Below are 22,321 nucleotides of genomic sequence, written 5' to 3' on the forward strand. Positions count from 1 at the left end.
AGGCCCCTTGTTTATGATCAGTGGTGTCTGGGAGCCCGGTCCAGAATCTGAATTGAAATACATCGTTATTTCAGGTCAGAAGAGTGAGGCAACAGGGAAAACATGCAGCTTATTATGAAAGTAAAGGTCACACTAAAACAAATTATATCCCAAGGGATTGGAGAAAAACCTCCCCTTGGTGGAGTTACCATAGGGTTGTTTTTTTTATTGTGACTTTTTCATGCCCCCTTGCTGCAGAAAGCAGCGATTCCAACAAGTATGATGCCAAGTTGAAATCCCTCTTACAGAATCACAGAATTCTGACTCGCCTCTTTGACACTCCCTTGAAGTAGGCATCGAAACCCCTGAACTGGAACATTTGGGCATAAGCGGTAAAGGAGAATGTTGCAACAGGCAAATGGCATTGAAATCTGGGGGTCTTGGAAACCATTTCACCAAGACTTAAGATTTGGCTGGGTGGAGGCTCGATGTAAAGGTGTTGTTCTAAATATTATTTTGAAATTGATCGGTTATATTATGGAAAAGAACGAGACATAAAAATGTGTCATAGGCAGGGGTCTCCCAGTAACTAGGTCAATTCCAGTGGTGTCCAATTTGGGCTAAAGTAAGGAGTGACGATTTGTCTGACATGCAGCATCCAAAACATACCAGTGACACCTGACAGTAGGAGCAGGTTTTTGCTTTACCAATCCTGAACCCAAGTTAAGTTTTCAAAAGTGTCCCCATTTCCATTCCCAACAGCTGCCACCCAGCTGAGAAGTAGCATGCCCTAGTGACCAGGCCAGGGATTTAGGGGACCTCCACCGCTTGCCCGCTGGGTGACCTTGGGCAAGTCACGTAACTTCTTGGTGCCTCCTGAGGTTAGGAAACACCTCCTATCAGAGAGGAACCCTGCGCATATAAATAATGTAAAATTTGAGACCAGAAATCCCCAACTCCTGGTTGACAATCCCAGAAATAAGATATATAGTTGCTGACAAAGCAGGCAGTGAATGCACTGTATGAAGACAGCAAAAGCAGAAACTTGAATCCCATCAATTAGATTCTTCTATTTTTTTTTCCTTGTTTTGAGGAAGTGCTCCTCAGTTGCCTCAACTCCACATTCTCTGGTTCCTTTTTTTCCTCCTTTCTCTTCATTGTATTTTATTTGGGCCTTATCGACCTACCCTTTGCCTTATCTGGAATGTTTCATCTTCTCCCTTATTAGTTATTCTCCTTTATTAGTCTGGCCTTCCCTTGGGGTCCATCCCCACCCGTCACCTCCAGCCCTCCCCGCCCCCGCCCCCCAAACCACCTCCTTGGTTTGGGGGGGCGGGGTTTGCTTCCTCTTTTCTGCTTCTTCATTTTCTTCCCTCCTTTTTTCTCTCCTCCTTCTCTCCTTCTGTTCTCTTGTTTATTCCCTTTCCTATGCTATTTTTTCTCCTTATTTTCTCTCAGTAAGTTGGCTGAGTTCCATAAAGTGAATGAAGCATGTCTGGAGGGACAGGGAAAGAAATAGCAGGAAAGGAAGAGAGGCAGAGAGTCTGACAGGAGAGAGCAGAGCAAAACAGAAATAAATAGGGAATCATAGACAAGAAAGAGGGGCCGGGAAGAGACACCAAAAGAGACCCAGAGCCTGAGCTTTCTCTCTGTTCCTTACCTCCCCCTCCGTCCAGTGTACCTCTCATATCACTCCCTTATTCTGCCTTCCCCTTAATAATTCTGTTATGGTTCAGCAGTAACTGTGTGCTAAGCACTGGGGTAAAACACAGTCCTTGTCCCACAAGGGGCTCCCAGGCTAACGTGCAAGTACTTAATCCCCATTTTACAGATGAAGGAATTGAGGCAAAGAGAAGTTCATTCATGCATTCATTCAGTCATATTTACTTAGCACTTACTGTGTGCAAAGCATTGTACTAAGTGCTTGGGAGAGTACAATACAACAATAAACAGACACATTCCCTGCTTGCGCAAAGAGCTTACAGTCTGGACGGGCAGGAGGGAGGAAATAGACATTAATATAAATAAATAAATCACAAATATGTACATAAGAGCTGTGGTGCTGGAGGTGGGAATGAACAAAGGGAGCAAGTCAGGGTATTGCAGAAGGGAGTGGGGGAAGAGAAAAGGGGGGCTTAGGAAGTATGTACCTGACATAGGTTCAGGGTGGGTGAGGTGGGTCAGTCAATCAGTCACCCCATGAATGGCACTTATTGAGCACCTACTATGTGCACAGCCCTGTAATAAGCGCTTGGGAGAGTACAATACAATAGAATTGATAGACATGGTCCCTGCGTATTCAGTTATAAATACGGTCATATCATGAGGCACCTACAACAGAAAGGAATGATGCTCTTCCCTTGAAATAGCGGAGTGAGAGCTGCTATTTCCCCCTCAATTCCATGAAGCTGTTGAATAAACAGTACATTATCACACCATCCCTAAAGGCTGCTTGGAGAATCAGAAGTTTTCATTTGCTGTTTTATAACTGACTGATTTCTCTCAAGATACCTACAATCGTTTGAGGGGTTCCATCTTTTCTGGGCCATATTTCCTGCAGTATTTTCAAGCTTAGATTTTCTCCTAATCTAAAAGGGAATTCAGTGCATCTCAGATCACTATTCTCCAGCCATTCAGCTTTTGAGTGTGCCTACTGAAATCAAATGTATTTAAAAATCAACATTATACTGCCAGAGACTCCATATTAGAAATCTAATTTTTCGTTGCCTTTGAAAAAGATAGTGAAATTGTAACTGATCATTTACATGAATCACTTTTAACACATTGCAAAGTTTAATTTAAAAACCCTTTGCTAAGGCTCTAAACGAGCAGTAAGATTTAGTTATATTAAAATATTTCCATAAAATTAATGAACCAAGCTTGAGGGAGGGTGTGTGCCTGTATATATTCAGAAAAGCTTAAATTGACTCTAAAGCATACTAATTTAAAGGGTTTGAGGATGTTTGCATTTCTTGCATTTTATGGAATACTTTCGGTGCATGATGAGATTCAGCCTTCAATTATTTCAATTAGGTTCTTTTAATGAACAGAAAACCTAAGTATAAAATATAAAAAGGCATGTTGCCTAACTGACGCACTATAATTCATAATTACGGTGAGTTTTGTAAAGTATGAAATTAAGTAAAAAGTATCTTAAAGTTAGATGAGTGGTAATGAAGAAGGGTTAATAACTTCTTAAAGAATTTGACTGATTGCACATATTGCAAAAAATGATCAAAAAAGAACCAAACTAAAGAAAGTTCTTGGTTTTTTTGGGGGGGGTGTTGCCTTTACAAATATAATCTAATTTTCTCAGTTGATTCATTAATGGCCTAAGGGCACGAAGGCATGTTGTTGTGAAAAAGAAAAGTGAGTACTACTACATGGTCATCTTTCAAAGTCAGTGCCATTGCAGTCCTTGCCCAGTCTTTCTTCTGAAACTTTCAGGACTTTTGAAGCTTGTCACACTGACCTATGGACAATACTCTATGGACATGAGTGCACCTGCTGTATTTTTGAATTGTCCTCCACCAAGAGCTAGAAATGTTTCTGAGCAACAATGGGGGAAAAATCATCATTTCACTAATATTATCAGAAAGAACATAACGTGAGGTTTTTGAGTTCATAAGTGTGCAGTTGCCATCAGTCAGTGGACTCTCGCATGTTCCTTGATGATATTGTAAATGGCTAGAAAAGTTTTAAAACACAAGGATAACTTTGTCTGGGGTGCTTGTGGAAGGAAGGCTGAAAGTGTAGCAAAATTGCAAAACATGTTGCCATCAACTCATTTTAGAGGCCAACCATCTATCATGCTACCCTTCACAGCTACTCTAAGGTGTCAAAGAGTTTATGGTCAACATAATATAAGATCATGACATATAGCTTGATTTACCTATAGCACTTGTTGCCATTCTCCATCTACACTCACTCCCTTGAAGTCATTTGCTCCCATGGCGTCAACTATCATCTCTACATGGATGATACCCAAATCTATATCTCCTCCCCTGTTCTCTCTCCCTCCCTCCAGGCTCTCATCTCCTCCTGCCTTCAGGATATGTCTATTTGGATGTCCTCCCACAGTCTAAAACTCAACATGTCCAAAACAGAACTTCTTATCTTCCCTCCCAAACCCTGTCCTTTCCCTGACTTTCCCATCACTGTGAATGCCACTACCATCCTTCCTGTCTCACAAGCTTGCAACCTGGGTGTCAACCTTGACTCCACTCTCTCATTCACCCTACATACCCAGGCCATCACCAAAGCCTGCCACACTAACCTTCACAGCATTGCCAAGATCCACCCTTTCCTCTCCATCCAAACTGCTACCACAGTAGTACAATCACTCATCCTATCCCGACTGAAATACTGCATCAGCATGCTTTTTGATCTCCCAACCTCCTGTCTCTCCCCACTTCAGTCTATACTACACTCTGCTGCCCAGATTATCTGTCTGCATTTCTGGGCATGTCACCCCCCACCTCAAAAATCTCCAGTGGTTGCCTGTCAACCTCTGTATCAAGCAAAAACTCCTCACTATTGGCTTCAAAGCTGTCCATCACCTTGCTCCCTCCAACTCACCTCCCTTCCCTCCTTCTCAGCCCACACACTCCGCTCCTCTGGTGCTAACCTTCTCACCAATCCTCGTTCCTTGGGAAATGCCCTCCCTCCTCAAATCTGCCAAACAATCACACTTCCCTCCTTCAAAACCCTACTGAAGACTCACCTCCTCCAAGAGGGCTTCCCAGACTGTTTCCCTTTTCCTCAGTTCCCCGTGACTCCCCATTGCCCAGATTTGCTCCCTTTTCTCTACCCCACCCCGCTCCACAGCACTTGTGTATATATGTACATATCAATAATTCTATTTATAGTAATGCCTGTTTGCTTGTTTTGATGTGTATATATCTAATATTCTACTTTATCTATATTGATGCTATTGATGCCTATTTTTTTTATCGAAGCAGCATGGCTTAGTGGAAAGAACATGGGCTTTGGAGTCAGAGGTCGTGGGTTCAAATCCCGCTCCGCGAATTGTCAGCTGTGTGACTTTGGTCAAGTCACTTAACTTCTCTGGGCCTCAGTTCCCTCATCTGTAAAATGGGGATTAAAGACTGTGAGCCCCCGGTGGGACAACCTGATCATCTTGTAACCTCCCCAGCACTTAGAACAGTGCTTTGCACATAGTAAGCGCTTAATAAATGCCATTATTATTATTACTATTATTATTATTATTATTATTTATTTTGATGCCTGTCTCCCCACAGACTATAACACTGTTGTGGGCAGGGATTGTCTCTATTTCTGAATTGCACCTTCCAAGCGCTTAGTACAGTGCTTTGCAAACAGTAAGCGCTCAATAAATATGATTGAATGAATGAATGAATGCTGTTGCATCCTTGATCACATTTCTCTCCTATATCCCTAACTTTTCCCCCAAAAAAGCTTTGGGATGTCTTTAGGAAGAGGCACTTACCTTAATCCTCCTGGAAATTGCCTTGAGCCAACTAAAAATATAATCATTCCAATAAAATAAAAAACGTTGAGCTTGCCCCTTTGGGAAAACTATCAATCCCAATGTCCTCAAGAATGAAACCTTTAACAATTGTTTGGTACCTTGAGAACTAAAACTGGATTTTACAAGTGCGGAAACTGGTGTCTCATTGGCAGCTCCCCAAAACCCTCTCAGCAGCTGAGCCCATTTTTCTATACCCCTTTTGGAATATGGAGATAATCAGTGTTGCTCAGGGATCACCTGTTAAATGTTGTGTGAATTATATGGTTGAAATCTTCAGGGAAGATCTTGGGTAATCAAATAGGGTAAGCCTTACCCTCCTCTACTTTCCCATGCCTTCTGAATTAAACAAATATTGCCTCCTTAGAGGAAATTCTTCCAGAATTTGGTATTTCTTCCAGTGCATTTCTAGAGATGAAAATCTTGTTTCAGAGATTAAATCCCTGGGTAGGCACAATCACTGGGCATCATTCATTATTTTAATGTACACATCGCTTTAAACTAACCTTTTACCATCTGTTATGTCCTTTAATAACAAATGCAAAAGAGCATAATTCTCCAGTGCATCATAAAAAGTAAGATAAGTGATTGAAATGCATGTGGGTGTTCTTTATTCATAGCTTTATCATATGCTTGTGTTATGTTTTACTCATTTTCCAGACACAAATCAAGGGGGAAACTGCTCTCCCCTGATCTAGTCAATTCTCTCCCACAGCCTTTCTTTTTAATATGGTAAGCTTTTGAGAGGAAATCACAGCATTTTTAGCAACTGAGCAAAGTTGACTGCATTTGCAAATCACACATAGCTATCTCCTGATGCCCTCAGTGTTTCTAGAAGATTTTCTGAAAGGGACCCTGAGAATTAGGTAAATTAAGCCCTGTGGTCAAACTGTAACAAGATTACTTTGCAAAAAATATTCTTGTAAGAAATGTCATTTTTCAACAGCATCGAAATTAAATTTTCTACTAAAAAATGAACATTCTGGCAATGGGACTGCGGTGATGAAACGTATGGGGTATCACTGCCATCCATCACTAGGACTATCTGTGACATAAACTACTTATCTTTGTGTCGTGTGTCTAGGAAGGTGTGCCTTTTGCAGCATTTTCCCTTCTTATCTAAAAATAAAAACAAACCATATAGTGCTGTTCTGGTTCCTATAAAACCACTGGTGTGTGGTAATAACGCACAGTAAGCAGAGAGCAGGCATCAAATTTGCCCCATTTATCACACTATCTCCTTTTTTCCTCAAGAGTGTGATTCCTTAATCCATTTTCTTAGTGCTGTAGAACGGCTCAGACATAGCTCCTGGTTTTTTTGTTTGTTTGTTATTGGGACATGCAAGAATTTGCCCACGTAACCCCTCTAACACTATTGAAAGATATGCTCTGGAATCTTTGTGCAGAGAAAAAACTAAGCATGCATTTAGGAGCTTGATTTACTGGGCTCTCAAAGTCTGTGCTTCAGCTGTGTTTCCTGAAAGGAAAGCATTACAGTTTAAGCATTTATTTCAATATATTATATGAGTCTTAGTCATCTAGCTGAGACCTGCCGGTCTCAGCTCCGCAACATTGCCAAGATCCGCCCTTTCCTCTCCATCCAAACCGCTACCCTGCTCGTTCAAGCTCTCATCGTATCCCATCTGGACTACTGCATCAGCCTTCTCTCTGATCTCCCATTCTCATGTCTCTCCCCACTTCAATCCATACTTCATGCTGCTGCCCGGATTGTCTTTGTCCAGAAATGCTCTGGGCATGTTACTCCCCTCCTCAAAAATCTCCAGTGGCTACCAATCAATCTGCGCATCAGGCAGAAACTCCTCACCCTCGGCTTCAAGGCTGTCCATCACCTCGCCCCCTCCTACCTCACCTCCCTTCTCTCCTTCTACAGCCCAGCCTGCACCCTCCACTCCTCTGCCGCTAATCTCCTCACCGTTAGGCCTCGTTCTCGCCTGTCCCGCCATCGACCCCCGGCCCACGTCATCCCCCGGGCCTGGAATGCCCTCCCTCTGCCCATCTGCCAAGCTAGCTCTCTTCCTCCTTCAAGGCCCTACTGGGAGCTCACCTCCTCCAGGAGGCCTTCCCAGACTGAGCCCCTTCCTTCCTCTCCCCCTCGCCCCCCTCTCCATCCCCCTCAACTTACCCCCTTCCCTTCCCCACAGCACCTTTATATATATATATGTTTGTACATATTTATTACTCTATTTTACTTGTACATATCTGTTCTATTTATTTTATTTTGTTAGTATGTTTGGTTTTGTTCTCTGTCTCCCCCTTATAGACTGTGAGCCCACTGTTGGGTAGGGACTGTCTCTATATGTTGCCAACTTGTACTTCCCAAGCGCTTAGTACAGTGCTCTGCATACAGTAGGCGCTCAATAAATACAATTGATTGATTGATCTAGCTAGGTCTGCTATTTTTCCTGATTACTGATGAGGTCAACAGTCTTTCTTGTAAGAAAGCCTTATTCCATGAACTTGGGCAACAGAGGCTGAATACCAGTACTCATGAAAACTGGTATTATTAGCACAGTAACTATTATTGAAGGTAGAAATTGGCAAGATACTGAGAAATCAAAAATGGCAAAGCAGCGCCTAGAACAGTGCTTTGCACATAGTAAGTGCTTAATAAATGCCATCATTATTATTATCAGAACATTCTATGAGATAGGTCTTTGATTAAGCCAACTGCTCCTTACATGAACTGCCTTCCAGGTTTTACAGTCACGACCAAGGTGTGTGTAAGGCATAGATTGTTGGTGGTTGTCGGTGAAAGGACAACCATGCTAAACTGCCGCTGATCCATGTGCCCATTGCTTGACCTAACAGCTCCCATTCTGTCCCACAACTCTGCTCTTTTCCTCTCATTCATTCATTTATTCAATTGTATTTATTGAGCACTTACTGTGTGCAGAGCACTGTACTAAGCGCTTGGAAAGTACAGTTCAGCAACAGAGACAATGGGCTCACAGTCTAGAAGGAGGGAGAGATCAAAACAAGTAAACAGGCATCAATAGGATCAATATAAATAAATAGAATTATATATATATGCATAATTAATAAAATAAATAGAATAATAAATATGTACATATATACCCAAATGCTGTGGGGCAGGGCGGAGGGTAGAGCAAAGGGAGGGAGTCGGAACAATGTGGGGGAGGAGGAGCAGAGGTAACGGGGGGCTTAGACTGGGAAGGGGGGCTCATCAAAGGCCCAAGTGCATTAGAGAAGCAGCGTGGCTTAGTGGAAAGAGCACAGGCTTAGAAGTCAAAGGACCTGGGTTGTAATCCCGGCTCTGCCACTTGTCTGCTGTGTGACATTGGGCAAGCTGCTTTACTTCTCTGTGCCTCAGTTACTTCATCTGTAAAATGGGGATGAAGACTGTAAGCCTCATGTGGGACAACCTGATTACTCTGTCTCTACCCCAGTGCTTAGAACACTGGTCGGTTGGTTGGTTTTGAGGGGTTCCAAATTCCTCCCATTAGACTGCATTTGGGAATTGGTCATAGTGGAGGATAATGTGGAAACCAGTTGAAGAAATGGCCAGTAATAAACAAGACAGAGGTAGCTAGAGTTAAGTACTCCTTAGTGAGATAGAAAAAACGCTGGCCAGAAATACCAAGGAGTATGTCTGGCATGTTCAGAATGACAGAAAAGGATCTAAGGGCTCTCCTGAACACTAGATAAATCTCAATTAGCAGGGCAAAGAATAATATATATCCAGGGCTTACTAATGGTAAAGCAATCTTCTTGCATTAGTGAAGTCTAGTTCATTTGCATATTTTACATATTTTATTCCTGTCAGCACTCAATGTACATATGCATATTTTTATTTGTATATTCAATTATTTATCCAGTTATTTCATTCCAATATATTTGTATGACTTCTTTTTTCATTCATTTCCTCCTCCCTCTAATTGCCTCCTCCACTAGATTGTTAGCTCCTTGAAGGTGGGAAATGTTTCTTTTATTATTTAGTGCATGCTCCTAAGCACTTAATATAATACATAATAGTAATAATAATAGTGATATTTTAAAACATTTACTGTGTGCCAAGCACTGCACTAAGCACTGAGGTAGATAAACTATAATCAGATTAGACACAGTCCCTATCCCACATGGGGCTCCCAGTCTAAATGGGAGGGAGAACAAATATTTAACTCACATTTTTACAGCTGAGGAAGTGACACAGAAAAGTTGAGTGATTTGCCCAAAGTAACACGGCAGGCAAATGACAGCGGCAGGATTAGAACCCAGGTCCTCTGACTCCCAAGCCCATGCTTTTTCCAGCAAAGATGGTGCTCAGTAAATACTATTGGTTGATTAGAAGGGATGTGGAAAGATTGGAGAAAGTCCAGGTAGATAATAAAATATCAAGACTCATCAGGGTAAGGAATTGGGATTGTTTTCCTTAGAGAAGAAATAGCTGAAGAGTAATTTATCGATAGTTTGCATGTGGCACTGAACTATTCCACTGGACATTCAGGCAAACTCCTAGCAGGCTGAGACCATTACTTATTTTTGGGGTCCAGTAACTGAGATAGCCATTGCATGACTTGAAGTTCATCACCTATATAATAATAATAATAATAATAATAATAATAACATTTGTTAAGCACTTACTATGTGCAGAGCACTGTTCTAAGCGCTGGTGTGATACAAGGTGATCAAGTTGTCCCACTTGGGGCTCACAGTCTTAATCCCCATTTTACAGATGAGGTAACTGAGGCTCAGAGAAGTTAAGTGACTTGCCCAAAGTCACACAGCAGACATGTGGTGGAGCCAGGATTCGAACCCATGACCTCTGACTCCAAAGCCCATGCTCTTTCCACTGAGCCACGCTGCTTCTCTTCACTGCCTCCCCTTAACAAGAACAGGAAGATGGGAGCTAAATAATTACAAGGAGAAATGGGAGAACACAAGAAAGGAGGATAAGGCCAGGAGGTATCAGAAGCATAAGAAATGAGGAAGAAACAGAAAAAATTGGGAGACTATGTGGAACACACTTAGACATTTAGAGCTGGCCTGCAGTGGGCTGTGTGCCTGCTGTGTGACCTTGGACAAGTCATTTCTCTGTGCCTCATCTTTAAAATGGGGATTCAATACCTGTTCTCCCTCTTCCTTAGGCTGTGAGTCCAATCAGAGACCCTGTCCTACCTATCTTGTATCTACCACAGTGCTTAGTACAGTGCTTAACAAATGCTATTATTATCATTATTATTATTGTTACTCAGATAACGTCTAACCACTGTACGCTCCTGTTGGAGGCAAAACTTCTTTCCCAGTGGTGGCAGGAGAGAATACAGAGGATATCTAGTCATCAGCCCACCCTTCCACAGACTCCAGAGCTCCAGAGGAGAAACTATTAATAGATTGGTCATTGATGAAATCACGGATCTCATGAGCTCACACTCACCCACCATCACCACACCATTTGCCTCTTGCACCTTTTGATATTGAGAAGGTGATCTTATGCTGTCACCAGGATCAGAAACCAAGATCAACCATCTTTGGACTGGACTCCCTCTTGCAGTCCATTTCCAATGGTCCAATTCTATGGGATAGGGGAGGAGATGTTAATTGAGCAAGGAAAGAATGATAATAATTATGGTATTTAAGTGCTTACTATGTGCCAGACACAGTACTAAGCACTGGGGTGCATACAAGTGAATCGGACTGTACAAAGCCCCTATGCCACGTGGGGCTCTCAGTCTCGCTCCCCATTTTACAGATGAGGTAACTGAGGCACAGAGAAGTGCTTCTCTAAGAAGCATCACTTGCTTTCCATTTACATTTTCATTTGCTCACTAAGCAGACTGTGCTCAGTTCTTCGGTGTTTCCTGTTGAAATCAAACCACTAGAGGTTCCAAGTGTCTCTAAGAATGCAGCTGTTCTATCAGGGAGACTCTAACAAGCCCCTCATTACTGTACCGAGAGCTCTCCTCTCATCCCTCCTTCACTGCATTTGTAAACCTGGAGTGAGAAAAATTATTCAGGTTGCCTTGACCCTCAGAGCCTGCTTGGAGAAAGCTGTTTTCCTAGTTGTTGTGATCAGGGCTTTAATGGTACCTTGACATTTTCTTTAGAAATTGCCCTTGCATTACAAAAGCTCCTCTAAATCGCAGATTTGAAAATTAACTTCAAATTCAAAGGCACTTTTTCAAGATGGAAATTTGACTTCTCTTTATTTCCTTGCTTGTGTTTGCAAAGTTTATGTCATTCTTTATGTTTAGGGACAGAAATTTCAAAACTCAGGCTAAAGTGGTACTTTAAAACACATCTCCATCCAATCACCTATATGAGTAGCAAGAGATCATGGCCCCAAAGCACACAGACTTTCATGTGGGAGCTACCCTGGAGCCTTCAGACCACTCTCCTGTGGCTGTGGGTTTGTACTTTATGTATTTTAATCCCAAGTTTTATATTTGATTTGGGCCTCCATTGGGCATGCTCCAAGTGCATTTTTAAATGGAAAAAAGGAAAGATGTTCCTCTGTGGTAAACTTCATAAATTACAGTGGCATGTCCAAAGTATATTTCATTACTAGTATTATTTGAATCTTGAATACCAACCTTTCATCTTCCCTTGTTCCTAAATTGACTGCATGTTTCTTTTTCTGTATTTTCTCTCAGATTCGCTCTGACAAAGACAATGACATCCCCATTCGATACAGCATCACGGGAGTCGGAGCTGACCAGCCCCCCATGGAAGTGTTCAGCATCGACTCCATGTCTGGCAGGATGTATGTGACTCGCCCTATGGATAGAGAAGAGAGAGCCTCCTATCATGTAAGCTTCTGCCAACCATCACCTTTCCTGGCAAAGATGCCACCTCCATAGCCCCACTCTTACCTCTGAGGGGAAAAAGGGCATGGGACTGGTAGATCCCACTTAGATTTCTGAAACTTGAATTCCCTGTTGTTTAGATGTGAAAACATGCTTTACCTGAATGTCTGCAGAACCAAGATGTTCATTGTATACCTTTTCACCTCCTTTTAAATGTTTTCCTGACAGAAGAGCCAACAGCACATCTCTGCGACAAGAGATGCAGCTCGGCCAATGTCAGAGACCATCCGCTGGGCAAAAAAACCCCGCCTCTGCTGGAACCCTGTTTTAAAAGACCTGTTATAGATAGTTTCACCAAAAGGGGATCATTTAGGAAAATCACAACGACTTTTAGAAGAAGGGTTCAAATGGGAGCCGTCTGCCTTGACATTGCCATATTAATTGTCTGACTTAACCTTGCGGCAGCCAGATGGTGCTAACTGAAGCTATCCTTGGATCACCCCGCTGTGCCTAGGGCTTGAAGTTCCACCTCTTAGAAAATTAAGCATCTTTCCAGTTTCTGGTCAGAACAGTGGGATGCATCATATTTGGAATTTTCCCTTAAATACCCTTGTCTTAGCTCTACAGTTCCACTGTTATTCTCTGGTACCCAGAAAGGAAGATGCTTTTACCGACACCCTTCTGTTCATGGTTTAGGAAGTATTCCATCCTAGTTAATCTGCCTAATTACAAGGGAATAGTTTGGGTAAGCTCCTTTGATCTTTAGGTGCAAGTGGAATTGTATTCTTATCCTTTCCAGGTCAGTGTACTGACTTTGATAAAGCTGCCTCTATTGGGAGCTGCAGTTTTAGAAGCAGCAGTCCTGCCTGGTTTGTGTGGAACTCACAGTGGAACTGTGATAAACCTAAGTGAGAGCAGGGTCAGACTATATCTGCAGCAAGCCAGCAAATTCCTGTGATGCAACTAGGCTCTTCGCAGAGTTTCAGGGATGGTCAGGACTTCTAGGACTAAGAATTCAGGGAGGGGATGAATTAGGAGGAGAGCAGAGAAAGAGTTGATGTCAACTTTTGTCATGGGAGTAAAGGGAAGAACTAGAAGTAGGAAAAGGAGGGGGTGCTAGGCAACCCAGCCAACAGGGTTGAATGATTCATTCAGTTGTATTTATTGAGCGCTTACTGTGTGCAGGGCACTATACCAAGTGCTTGGAAAGTACAGTTTGGTAACAGATGGAGACAAGCCCTACCCAAAAATGAGCTCACAGTCTAGAAGGGGGAGACGGACAACAAAACAAAACAAGTAGGTAGGTGTCAATGCCACCAAAATAGATAAATGGTTCTTTCCCCTCCCACACCCAGTCCCTTTTGTAAGGTCACACTGCAAAGGTCCAAATTCCTTCTGGGGTAGTTGAAGCCAGAATGTAAGCCCTGAGCCTCATTTGCCAAATTTCTGCAAGCTAAACTAAAGACTTGGGAGCGTCTACCTCTCCTTCTTAGGGAAAGTAGGGTGAGGGATCCCTGGGAAATGCATTTTTACAGTTATTTGTGCTGATGTGTCCAACAACCTCAACCACTGAGGAAGCTTGTAATTTGCTCTCCACGAAGGCAGCCCCCCTCAACCTGACTTCCCTTATCAAAAGGGTTAAAGAAAGATTGGGTCACCTGGTGCTGTGGTTAGCAAATTTCTGGCATGTGATAGCTCTTGCTGGAGGAACTGAGATGTCAGAGCCAGAGGGGCATGCACTCTGTTGCATGGTACCCACTCCAATGCCTACCTAAGCTCTCTGTTATATCGGCATCCACTTAGCTTCATGGATCGTGCTCCTGGAAGGGGGTGGGACAGGGGCTGGGGCTTAGGGAAAGCAGATTATCTTTTTAGTTGAATGGAAAAAGAGATTTCCCCAGAGTCCCGGAGTATTTGAAAGAGAACGATTTTATCCTCTTCGAACAAGGAAGATTATTTTGTACACTGGGCCGAGAAAAATGTGAAGAAAAATGATTTTGAAAGAGGAGCTGGAGATGCAGTATTTGTTGTTTCGGTATAGTTGAGATCATCTCAGACCAAGGTATCACAGTTGGATTGCTGATGCAGCAAAGATAGGAAGTAGCCATGATTATGTCTGTATGGAGGCCCCAAGTGTTATCTTTATATCCCAAGGGTACTCAATACATAAAGAAAAGGAGGAAGAGCACCAGGTGGAAAGTGCAGCTTTCAAATAATTGTGCCCAGGGCTTATATGGGTTCCATTTGAATACTTGTCTTCCATCCCCAAAATACCCTATTTTTAAGTTACTCCTGCCTCCAAGAAACAACCGCTGTGGACAGACTATTCCATAAGTGTTCTCCCCACTTCCACTTGTCTATATGATGAGCTGCAAGTGCGAATATGGAAGCAGTGAAAACAGAATAAGCATTCTGAAGTCACGCAGAAGCCGAGTTTCAAACAGAGCAGCAAAAAGACCAGTCAGGATTGGCTCAAACAGAGATTTGGGCAAGACTCAATCACCTAGAAACAGACACAAAAACAGTGACTGGCAGTTCCGGTGCCACACTCATTGTGGCTACAAAGAAAAATCTATTCAGGCTCACAGAGCTCTCCAGAGACATACCCAAATCCGCTCATAGGAATTACACTGTCAGTGGTGTCATCTTTGAAAATGAAAGTAATGTGTGCATGTATACCTACACAATTGAGAGTGGTGTTAGAAGAGAGAGCGCTGAGTTCAAATCCCTCTACTGCCTAGATACAATCCCTCTGTGTACACCTCAGGGTTACCATTTTAGTCAGAGGGCTCCAAAGCTGAAACCTTTGCTATCAGTCTTGAGTCTACTCCCTTCTAATTAGGCAGATTAATGAGGATGGAATACTTCCTAAACCATGAACAGAAAGGTGTCAATAAAAACATCAGTAAAAGCATCTTACTTTCTGGGTACCAGATAATAGCATTTGAACTGTAGAGCTAAGGCAAGGGTATTTCCTTTTGCATAATTAGTCCAATTGCTTGAGGATCACTATTTTTACACTTTTCTTCTTAACTGTCCACACTGGGAGGCCATTTGCCTGATTAAACTCACCGTTTTCCAGATTAGATTATTTTTTTCACTATTTTTGTAGCTTTGAAAGAGAAGTCTCTCATCAGCCTAAAAAGTCCCTCTTGCTCACTCTTCTGTAAGAGACTGTGACTTCAGGGCTTGGATTATTCTGTTCTTTATTCCTTGATGAAATGCTATTCCTGTCAGATGTGTCTGTGTGTCTCAGTTTTTAAAGCGAGCCTAATAACTTTTCAGAAAAGGCAATCGTTAGCAAGGATCACCACCCATGGAGAGACCCAGTCTCAGTCTCTACCCACCCCCTGGTGTTCCAGACCATAATTTTCTGCCTGTACCTCCAAGCATATTTAAAGATTCTTGGTTTCCTTGAATTTTTTTTATTCTTGTAACTGGCAGAATCCTTTCAAAACTGGAGTTGGTCCCCAATCACAGAGCAACCCCTTTGAACACACATTTGATGAGCTGCTTTAAGTAAACCCAGCATCACTGTCTTTCCTATTCCAAGACTAAGCCACAGACGTTCCTGTCCGTGGGCCTGGGGGTGGCTGGAGAAAGTTGATGAAGGTCTTGTAGTTCATTTTACAAATGGATAGCTCCTAAACATATGGGTTGTCAAGAGACACCCCCACCTTTTGCCAAGCTGATCAAAATCATGTGAATGATCTGTCTTGTAGCAATGGGCTAAGGGGCGTGAAGAACCACAGTAGTGTGAATATTTCTGAAGGTTCGTATTTTCATTTTTTTAGATTGAGTTGAGTGCTGTGCCAAGTGAAGTTTAGAGCTCAAGGGTGAGGCATGTCTCACCTCTTTGTGCACCCAGCATACTATACTACACATAAATCTCTTCTTGCCCATGGAGGACCACCCAACACTAAAGATTGGCACCATTTGGAGATGGGCAGGGAATTGGAAAGTCTGCAGTAGAGTAGAGAACTGCATCCTGGGAGCTTGTGGAAGCCATGGGCTCCTTGGGAATGATTTTCCTGCTGAATCAGACATCTGTGAAAAGGTCTTCAGAATATGGGAAGGCAGTAGGGAAATGTTTGATCCTTCACAGTTCAGGGGTGTATGTATTTATGGCCACTGGAGCAGTGAAGTAAGAATAAGGGGTCAATATTCTCACTTGGTCACAGGCTGATTTCTCCGAGACTCAGCCTCATTTCTATCAGGACTTTTGCCATCAGGTTGACAACACTGGACTTCTTCTAATTTGCATAAATGGGTATGCTGGTGACCATTGGTGGGACTGTGGGCTTTACAAGCCTTGGCATTTTCTCTTCAGTCTGCTGTCACCTTACCACAAAGAAAATGGTTTAAATGCTTAAACGTATGATTTCTAGGTCCTGACTCTTCCTCTCTGTGTGTTCACTTCCCCAATGCCCTGCCCCTGAAATGCTTAACCTTCTTTTCTTAAAAATACAGCCCCAACAAAATATAATTCACCTTAAACTCTCAGTTTACTGGTTTATGCTGACTGCCAACTTCTTCAGTGTACCTCTGTCTCATCTATCTCACCGCCGACCTCTCTCAGCCACGCCTTGCCTCTGGACTGGAATGCCCTGCCTCTTCATATCCCCAACAATTACTCTCCCTATCTTCAAAGTCTTATTGAAGGCACAGCTCCTCCAAGAGACCCTTCCCTGACAAAGCCCTCTTTTTCTTTTCTCCCATTCCCTTTTGCTTCATCCTTGCACTTGGATTTGCTCCCTTTATTCATCCCTCTCTCAGTACTTGTGTACATATCTGTAATTTATTTGTATTAATGTCTGTCTCCCCCTCTAGACTGTAAGCTTGTTGTGGGCAGGGAACATGTCTACCAACTCTATTATATTGTACCTTCCCAGCACTTAGTACAGTGCTCTGCACACAGTAAGTGCTCGATAAGTACAATTGAGTGATAAAACCAAAAAGGATTTATCCAGAGCTAAAAACAGACAAGAGAGTTCTGGGATGAGGTTGCTTGTCTTTTATTATGCTGTCGAATCGTCTCTGACCCATAGCAACTTCATGGATACATCTCTCCCAGTACACCCCACTCTTCATCTGTAATCATTCTGGTAGTGTATCCATAGAGTTTTCTTGATAAAAATATGGAAGTGGTTTACCATTGCCTTCTTCCACATAGTAACCTGGAGCCTCCACCATCGACTCTCTCCCATGCTGCCGCTGCCCAGCACAAGTGAGTTTTGACTAGTAGTAGATTGTCTTTCACTCGCTAGCAATTGCCCAAGCTGGGAATGGAATGGGTATGCCTCTGCTTGACTCTCCCTCTGGTAGCCATGACTGGTAGAGTACTGGAAACTCTCTAGGTGCGATCCTGAGAGGGGATCAGGTTGCTTAGGAGGTCCTATTCTTTCCAAATTTTCAAGTGTGCTGTTTCTTGAATATTCCAAGAGAAGATTTAAAAATAAGATGTCAATATTAATGGGCTTCCAGAAATACATGTTAAAATAAAACACAGATTCCAGCTGAAATTCTGTCTTTGTAGCACAGAGAGACACCTGGTGACAAAGGGCAATGGTTGCTGTCTTAATCTTTCCCAGAACTTAGTACAGTGTGCTCTGCACATAGCACTTAATAAATACTATTTCTACTCCTTGCCATCCAGCCTCATTCTTATGGCTGCACCTTCCAACAACCTTAACTTTTCCTAGAATAAATCAGTCTAGATCTGTCATTCATGATCAAACCAAACTTTTCCTTAGTTTTTTAAGATCCTTAATTTTCACTTTTATAGCCCATTATGGTCCTCTCATCCATGAATTCATCCAAACCCTCCCTTTAACTTTTGTGATCTTCTGCCTGTACAATTGCTGTTGGAAACAAATTCCATATGCTTACAACCTCTTGAGTGAAAAACTGTTTCCTGTGGTTTTATATGACCCCACCACCCTCAAATATTTGATGAGTCCTTCATATAGTCCTAGCATTTCAATAATAATCAATATCTGTAATGCAGGGGCATATGTAGCCAGAAAGAACCATTAGATTGTGGAAGAAAGAGGAAAGAAAATTTAAAAAATAAAGGAAAATTAAGAAAAGAAGAACCAAATCTGTGTTAATTATGGAGAACTCTTTAGACTACTTTTTATAAATCCTTCATTTGAAATTCTCCTGATCTGAGCCAGAATATTTTTTAAGTAGAGGTGAGGACAATTAGTCAGCTTGCCTAGTCCATCATTTTATTATTCCTTCAACATGCCTGGCACTGCTAAAAGAAAGCAAGGCTCACAGTCTGACTAGGCAGTGGCTGTAAATCATTTGCATTTTGAAAAGGCCCAGCACTTAAGGGCTGTCTGTCATATCTACCGCGAGATAGGAATTGTTGTAGTAGAACCCACTAAATGAATATATATATTAATTTATATATATATTCATACATATATACACATGTCTGGGGAAAATCCAAGTTTAGAGTGAACCTGTACTTTCCCTTCTTAGCACTTTTTTATGATATTTGTTAAAGCGCTTACTGTGTGTCAGTCACTGTATAAAACACTGGGATTGATACAAGCTAATCAGATTGGATACGGTCCATATCCCCAGTGGGGCTCTCTGTCTTAACCCTATTTTACAGATGAGGTAACTGAGGCACAGAGAAGTGAAGTGACTTGCCCAAGATCACATAGAAAACAAGTTGTTAGAAGCCAGGTCCTTCTGAAACACAGGCCTGTGCTCTCTATCCACTATGCCACACTGTTTCTCAAGTGCTTCTCAAGCCCTTAAATTTAAAAGAGTATGTTTTGAAATAATAATAATAATGTTGGCATTTGTTAAGTGCTTACTATGTGTGAAGCATTGTTCAAAGCACTGGGGAGGATATAAGGTGATCACATTGTCTCACGTGGGGCTCACAGTCTTAATCCCCATTTTACAGATGAGTAACTGAGGCTCAGAGAAGTTAAGTGACTTGCCCAAGGTCACACAGCAGACATATGGGGAGCCGATTAGAACCCCTGACCTCTGACTCCCAAGCCTGTGCTCCTTCCTGTGCTCTTGTATATATGTTGTATATATGTATATATGTTTGTACATATTTATTACTCTATTTATCTTGTACATATCTATTCTATTTTATTTTGTTAGTATGTTTGGTTTTGTTCTCTGTCTCCCCCTTCTAGACTGTGAGCCCGCTGTTGGGTAGGGACTGTCTCTATGTGTTGCCGACTTGTGCTTCCCAAGCGCTTAGTACAGTGCTCTGCACACAGTAAGCACTCAATAAATATGATTGATTGATTTCCACTGAGCCACGCTGCTTCTCTAATAGAAAATTAGATTTTGGTGGGCCATTTGACTGTTTCTCATTCTTCATATTAACGCTGAAGTCAGTGTTTTAACACAAGCTTCAGAATTCAGTTCTCTTCTTTATCCAAGCCAGTATAACACCTCCTTACAATTTTGCATCAGTCACTACTGATCTGAACAACCACACCATGCAATTTCCAAGTGAACAATAGTCATTTCTCAAAGGTCTTTCATTAAAAGGTATGAGAGTAGTGAATAACTTAAATACCTATTATGAAGTTCAGTGTTCACTCTGTTGGCAGATAGTTAAAGGATTCTGAGAGCCTGGGTTATCTTTCTGGTAAATATTTCTCAGGGTTTGGGGTTTTTTTTTTTAAATCCGTTAGTAGGGGTTAATCCAGTATTGCCCCCTTTCCAAATGAAGCAGCTTTATCCTTCTTGAAATCTCAATCCTAATGGGCATTGCTACTGCCAGTAGCCAATTAGAGAAGCAACATGGCTCAGTGGAAAGAGCCCGGGCTTGGGAGTCAGAGGTCATGGGTTCTAATCCTGGCTCCGCCAGTTGTCAGCTGTGTGACCTTGGCAAGTCACTTAACTTCTCTGAGCCTCAGTTACCTCATCTGTAAAATGGGGATTAAGACTGTGAGCCCCCCCCCCCAACAAGGGACAACCTGATCACCTTGTATCCCCCCAGCGCCTAGAACAGGGCTTTGCACCTAGTAAGTGCTTAACAAATGCTATTATTATTATTATTATTCATTCATTCAATCGTATTTATTGAGCGCTTACTGTGTGCAGAGCACTGTACTAAGCGTTTGGGAAGTACAGGTTGGCAACATATAGAGATGGTCCCTACCCAACAGTGGGCTCACAGTCTAGAAGGGGGAAACAGAGAACAAAACATATTAACAAAATAAAATAAACAGAATATGTACAAGTAAAGTAAATAAATAGAGTAATAAATACGTACAAACATATATACATATATACAGGTGCTGTGGGGAAGGGAAGGAGGTAAGGTGGGGGAGATGGAGAGGGGGAGGAAGGGGAGAAGAAGGAGGGGGCTCAGTCTGGGAAGGCCTCCTGGAGGAGGTGAGCTCTCAATAGGGCCTTGAAGGGAGGAAGAGAGCTAGCTTGACGGATGTGGGGAGGGAGGGCAGGAGGATGACATGAACCGGGGGTCGATGGCGGGACAGGCAAGAACGAGGCACGGTGAGGAGATTAGCGGCAGAGGGGCGGAGGGTGCGGGCTGGGCTGTAGAAGGAGAGAAGGGAGGTGAGGTAGGAGGGGGCGAGGTGATGGACAGCCTTGAAGCCCAGGGTGAGGAGTTTCTGCCTGATGCGCAGGTTGATTGGTATTATTACTGGCAACCCCTACTTCAGTTCCTCACAGCAATGGAATGTACATACATTGAGTGCCAAGACAGCTATGTTTGAAGATGTACAAAAGAATCCTATCATGACTGTCCTGTTGCAAACATTTTTCCAATGATCAGTTTATTATTCCCATAACGTGTGACAGACTATTTTCACCACTGTGGACTACAAAAAATCCCACCCCTTGAAGGCTTCTGAATATTTGCTAAACCAGTCACTGATCCACAGCCTCCCATCTGAAACGAAATGCATATTTCATATGCTCTATGACTTTAAGCCTAATATATTTGGGTAAAAGGTGAAGAAGGTTCTCTAGAAGCCATATCATCCATCCAAAGAGAGGCTGACTTGTTTTAGCCACTGAAGGCACTCATGTTTTCATCATAAAGCCCATTCTTTCTGAATACAAAACCACTTTCAGATATTCATATTTATAAATATTATCTTCAATCAAAGATAATAATTCCCTATTCAAAGCCATCGGGCCTTTAATTCCTTAGCATCACAAACCAGAATATGCAGGTTGGTAAGTTTAGGACTATCTCGGTTACTGGCTTTTTTTTCCTCCAGTGGAACCTGCCGCATATGACCATGTGCTGAGTACATGGGGCAAACTGATAGAGATTTACTAAGGAATTACTGACTCCTGGATATTTCAAAGAGTTATCAAATGTAATTAAAACTCTTGGGGGGATGGGCAGGCAGATCTAAAGCTGAATGACATCAGCTTTGCATTCTACTTTATCTCTGAATGCAACCATTTCTGGCTCCCAAAGATACAGAAAGAAGCAGCAACGCTGTTTTAGTTTGAAGATAATAACTTTAATTTTACCTCCGAGTTACTTGTTTTTCAAAGCGTGCTGACCTTTGACCTGCAAAGTTATTGAATGGCTTATATCTGACATGATGAAGGATCACTTGCCAGGCACCCATCAAAGCAATTTATTCACAAGGACAAGGTGCAGATCCTAAAATGATTAGGAATCATGAAATTTAAACGATAGGCTTTACAATAGCATTGCAGGATTTTTGGATTTCTTTTAAATGGTACTTAAACCTGATTTAAGTTTTTGCACAATAACACATTGTGTGGTAGTTTACAATTTCCTCAGGAATCAGTGTTAATTTGGCTTGTTACACAACAGTTTATTCTTTTGTTGTCAAGTAAGCCTGGATTTCATCTTAAAAACACAAATTAAGGGATAAAATTCCATTCATTGTTGTCTGCACTAAACCGAAACAGGGAACCCAATATAAATACAATTAGCACCTCCACTTTTTTATTATTTTTGGCTCAGTCATCATTAAGACTAAATCCCCTCTCTCACAGTTTCATCTAAGGCAGTGGTGAGGCAGGCTACATTACGAATAGGTTGGGT

At 42.2% G+C, this 22,321-nt stretch overlaps 1 protein-coding gene across 1 annotated transcript in view; it reads left to right on the forward strand.

Moving 5' to 3' along the window:
• CDH4 (cadherin 4) overlaps positions 1–22,321 on the forward strand; it is a 724,668-nt gene that overhangs the window by 537,873 nt on the left and 164,474 nt on the right. Inside the window, exon 5 of the mRNA XM_038750169.1 lies at positions 12,121–12,276. Within this exon, the coding sequence (XP_038606097.1) occupies positions 12,121–12,276 (156 nt within the window). The remainder of the gene's footprint in view (positions 1–12,120; positions 12,277–22,321) is intronic.

This window comes from Tachyglossus aculeatus, chromosome 8 (genome assembly GCF_015852505.1).
Source record: "Tachyglossus aculeatus isolate mTacAcu1 chromosome 8, mTacAcu1.pri, whole genome shotgun sequence".
Classification (NCBI taxonomy): domain Eukaryota; kingdom Metazoa; phylum Chordata; class Mammalia; order Monotremata; family Tachyglossidae; genus Tachyglossus; species Tachyglossus aculeatus.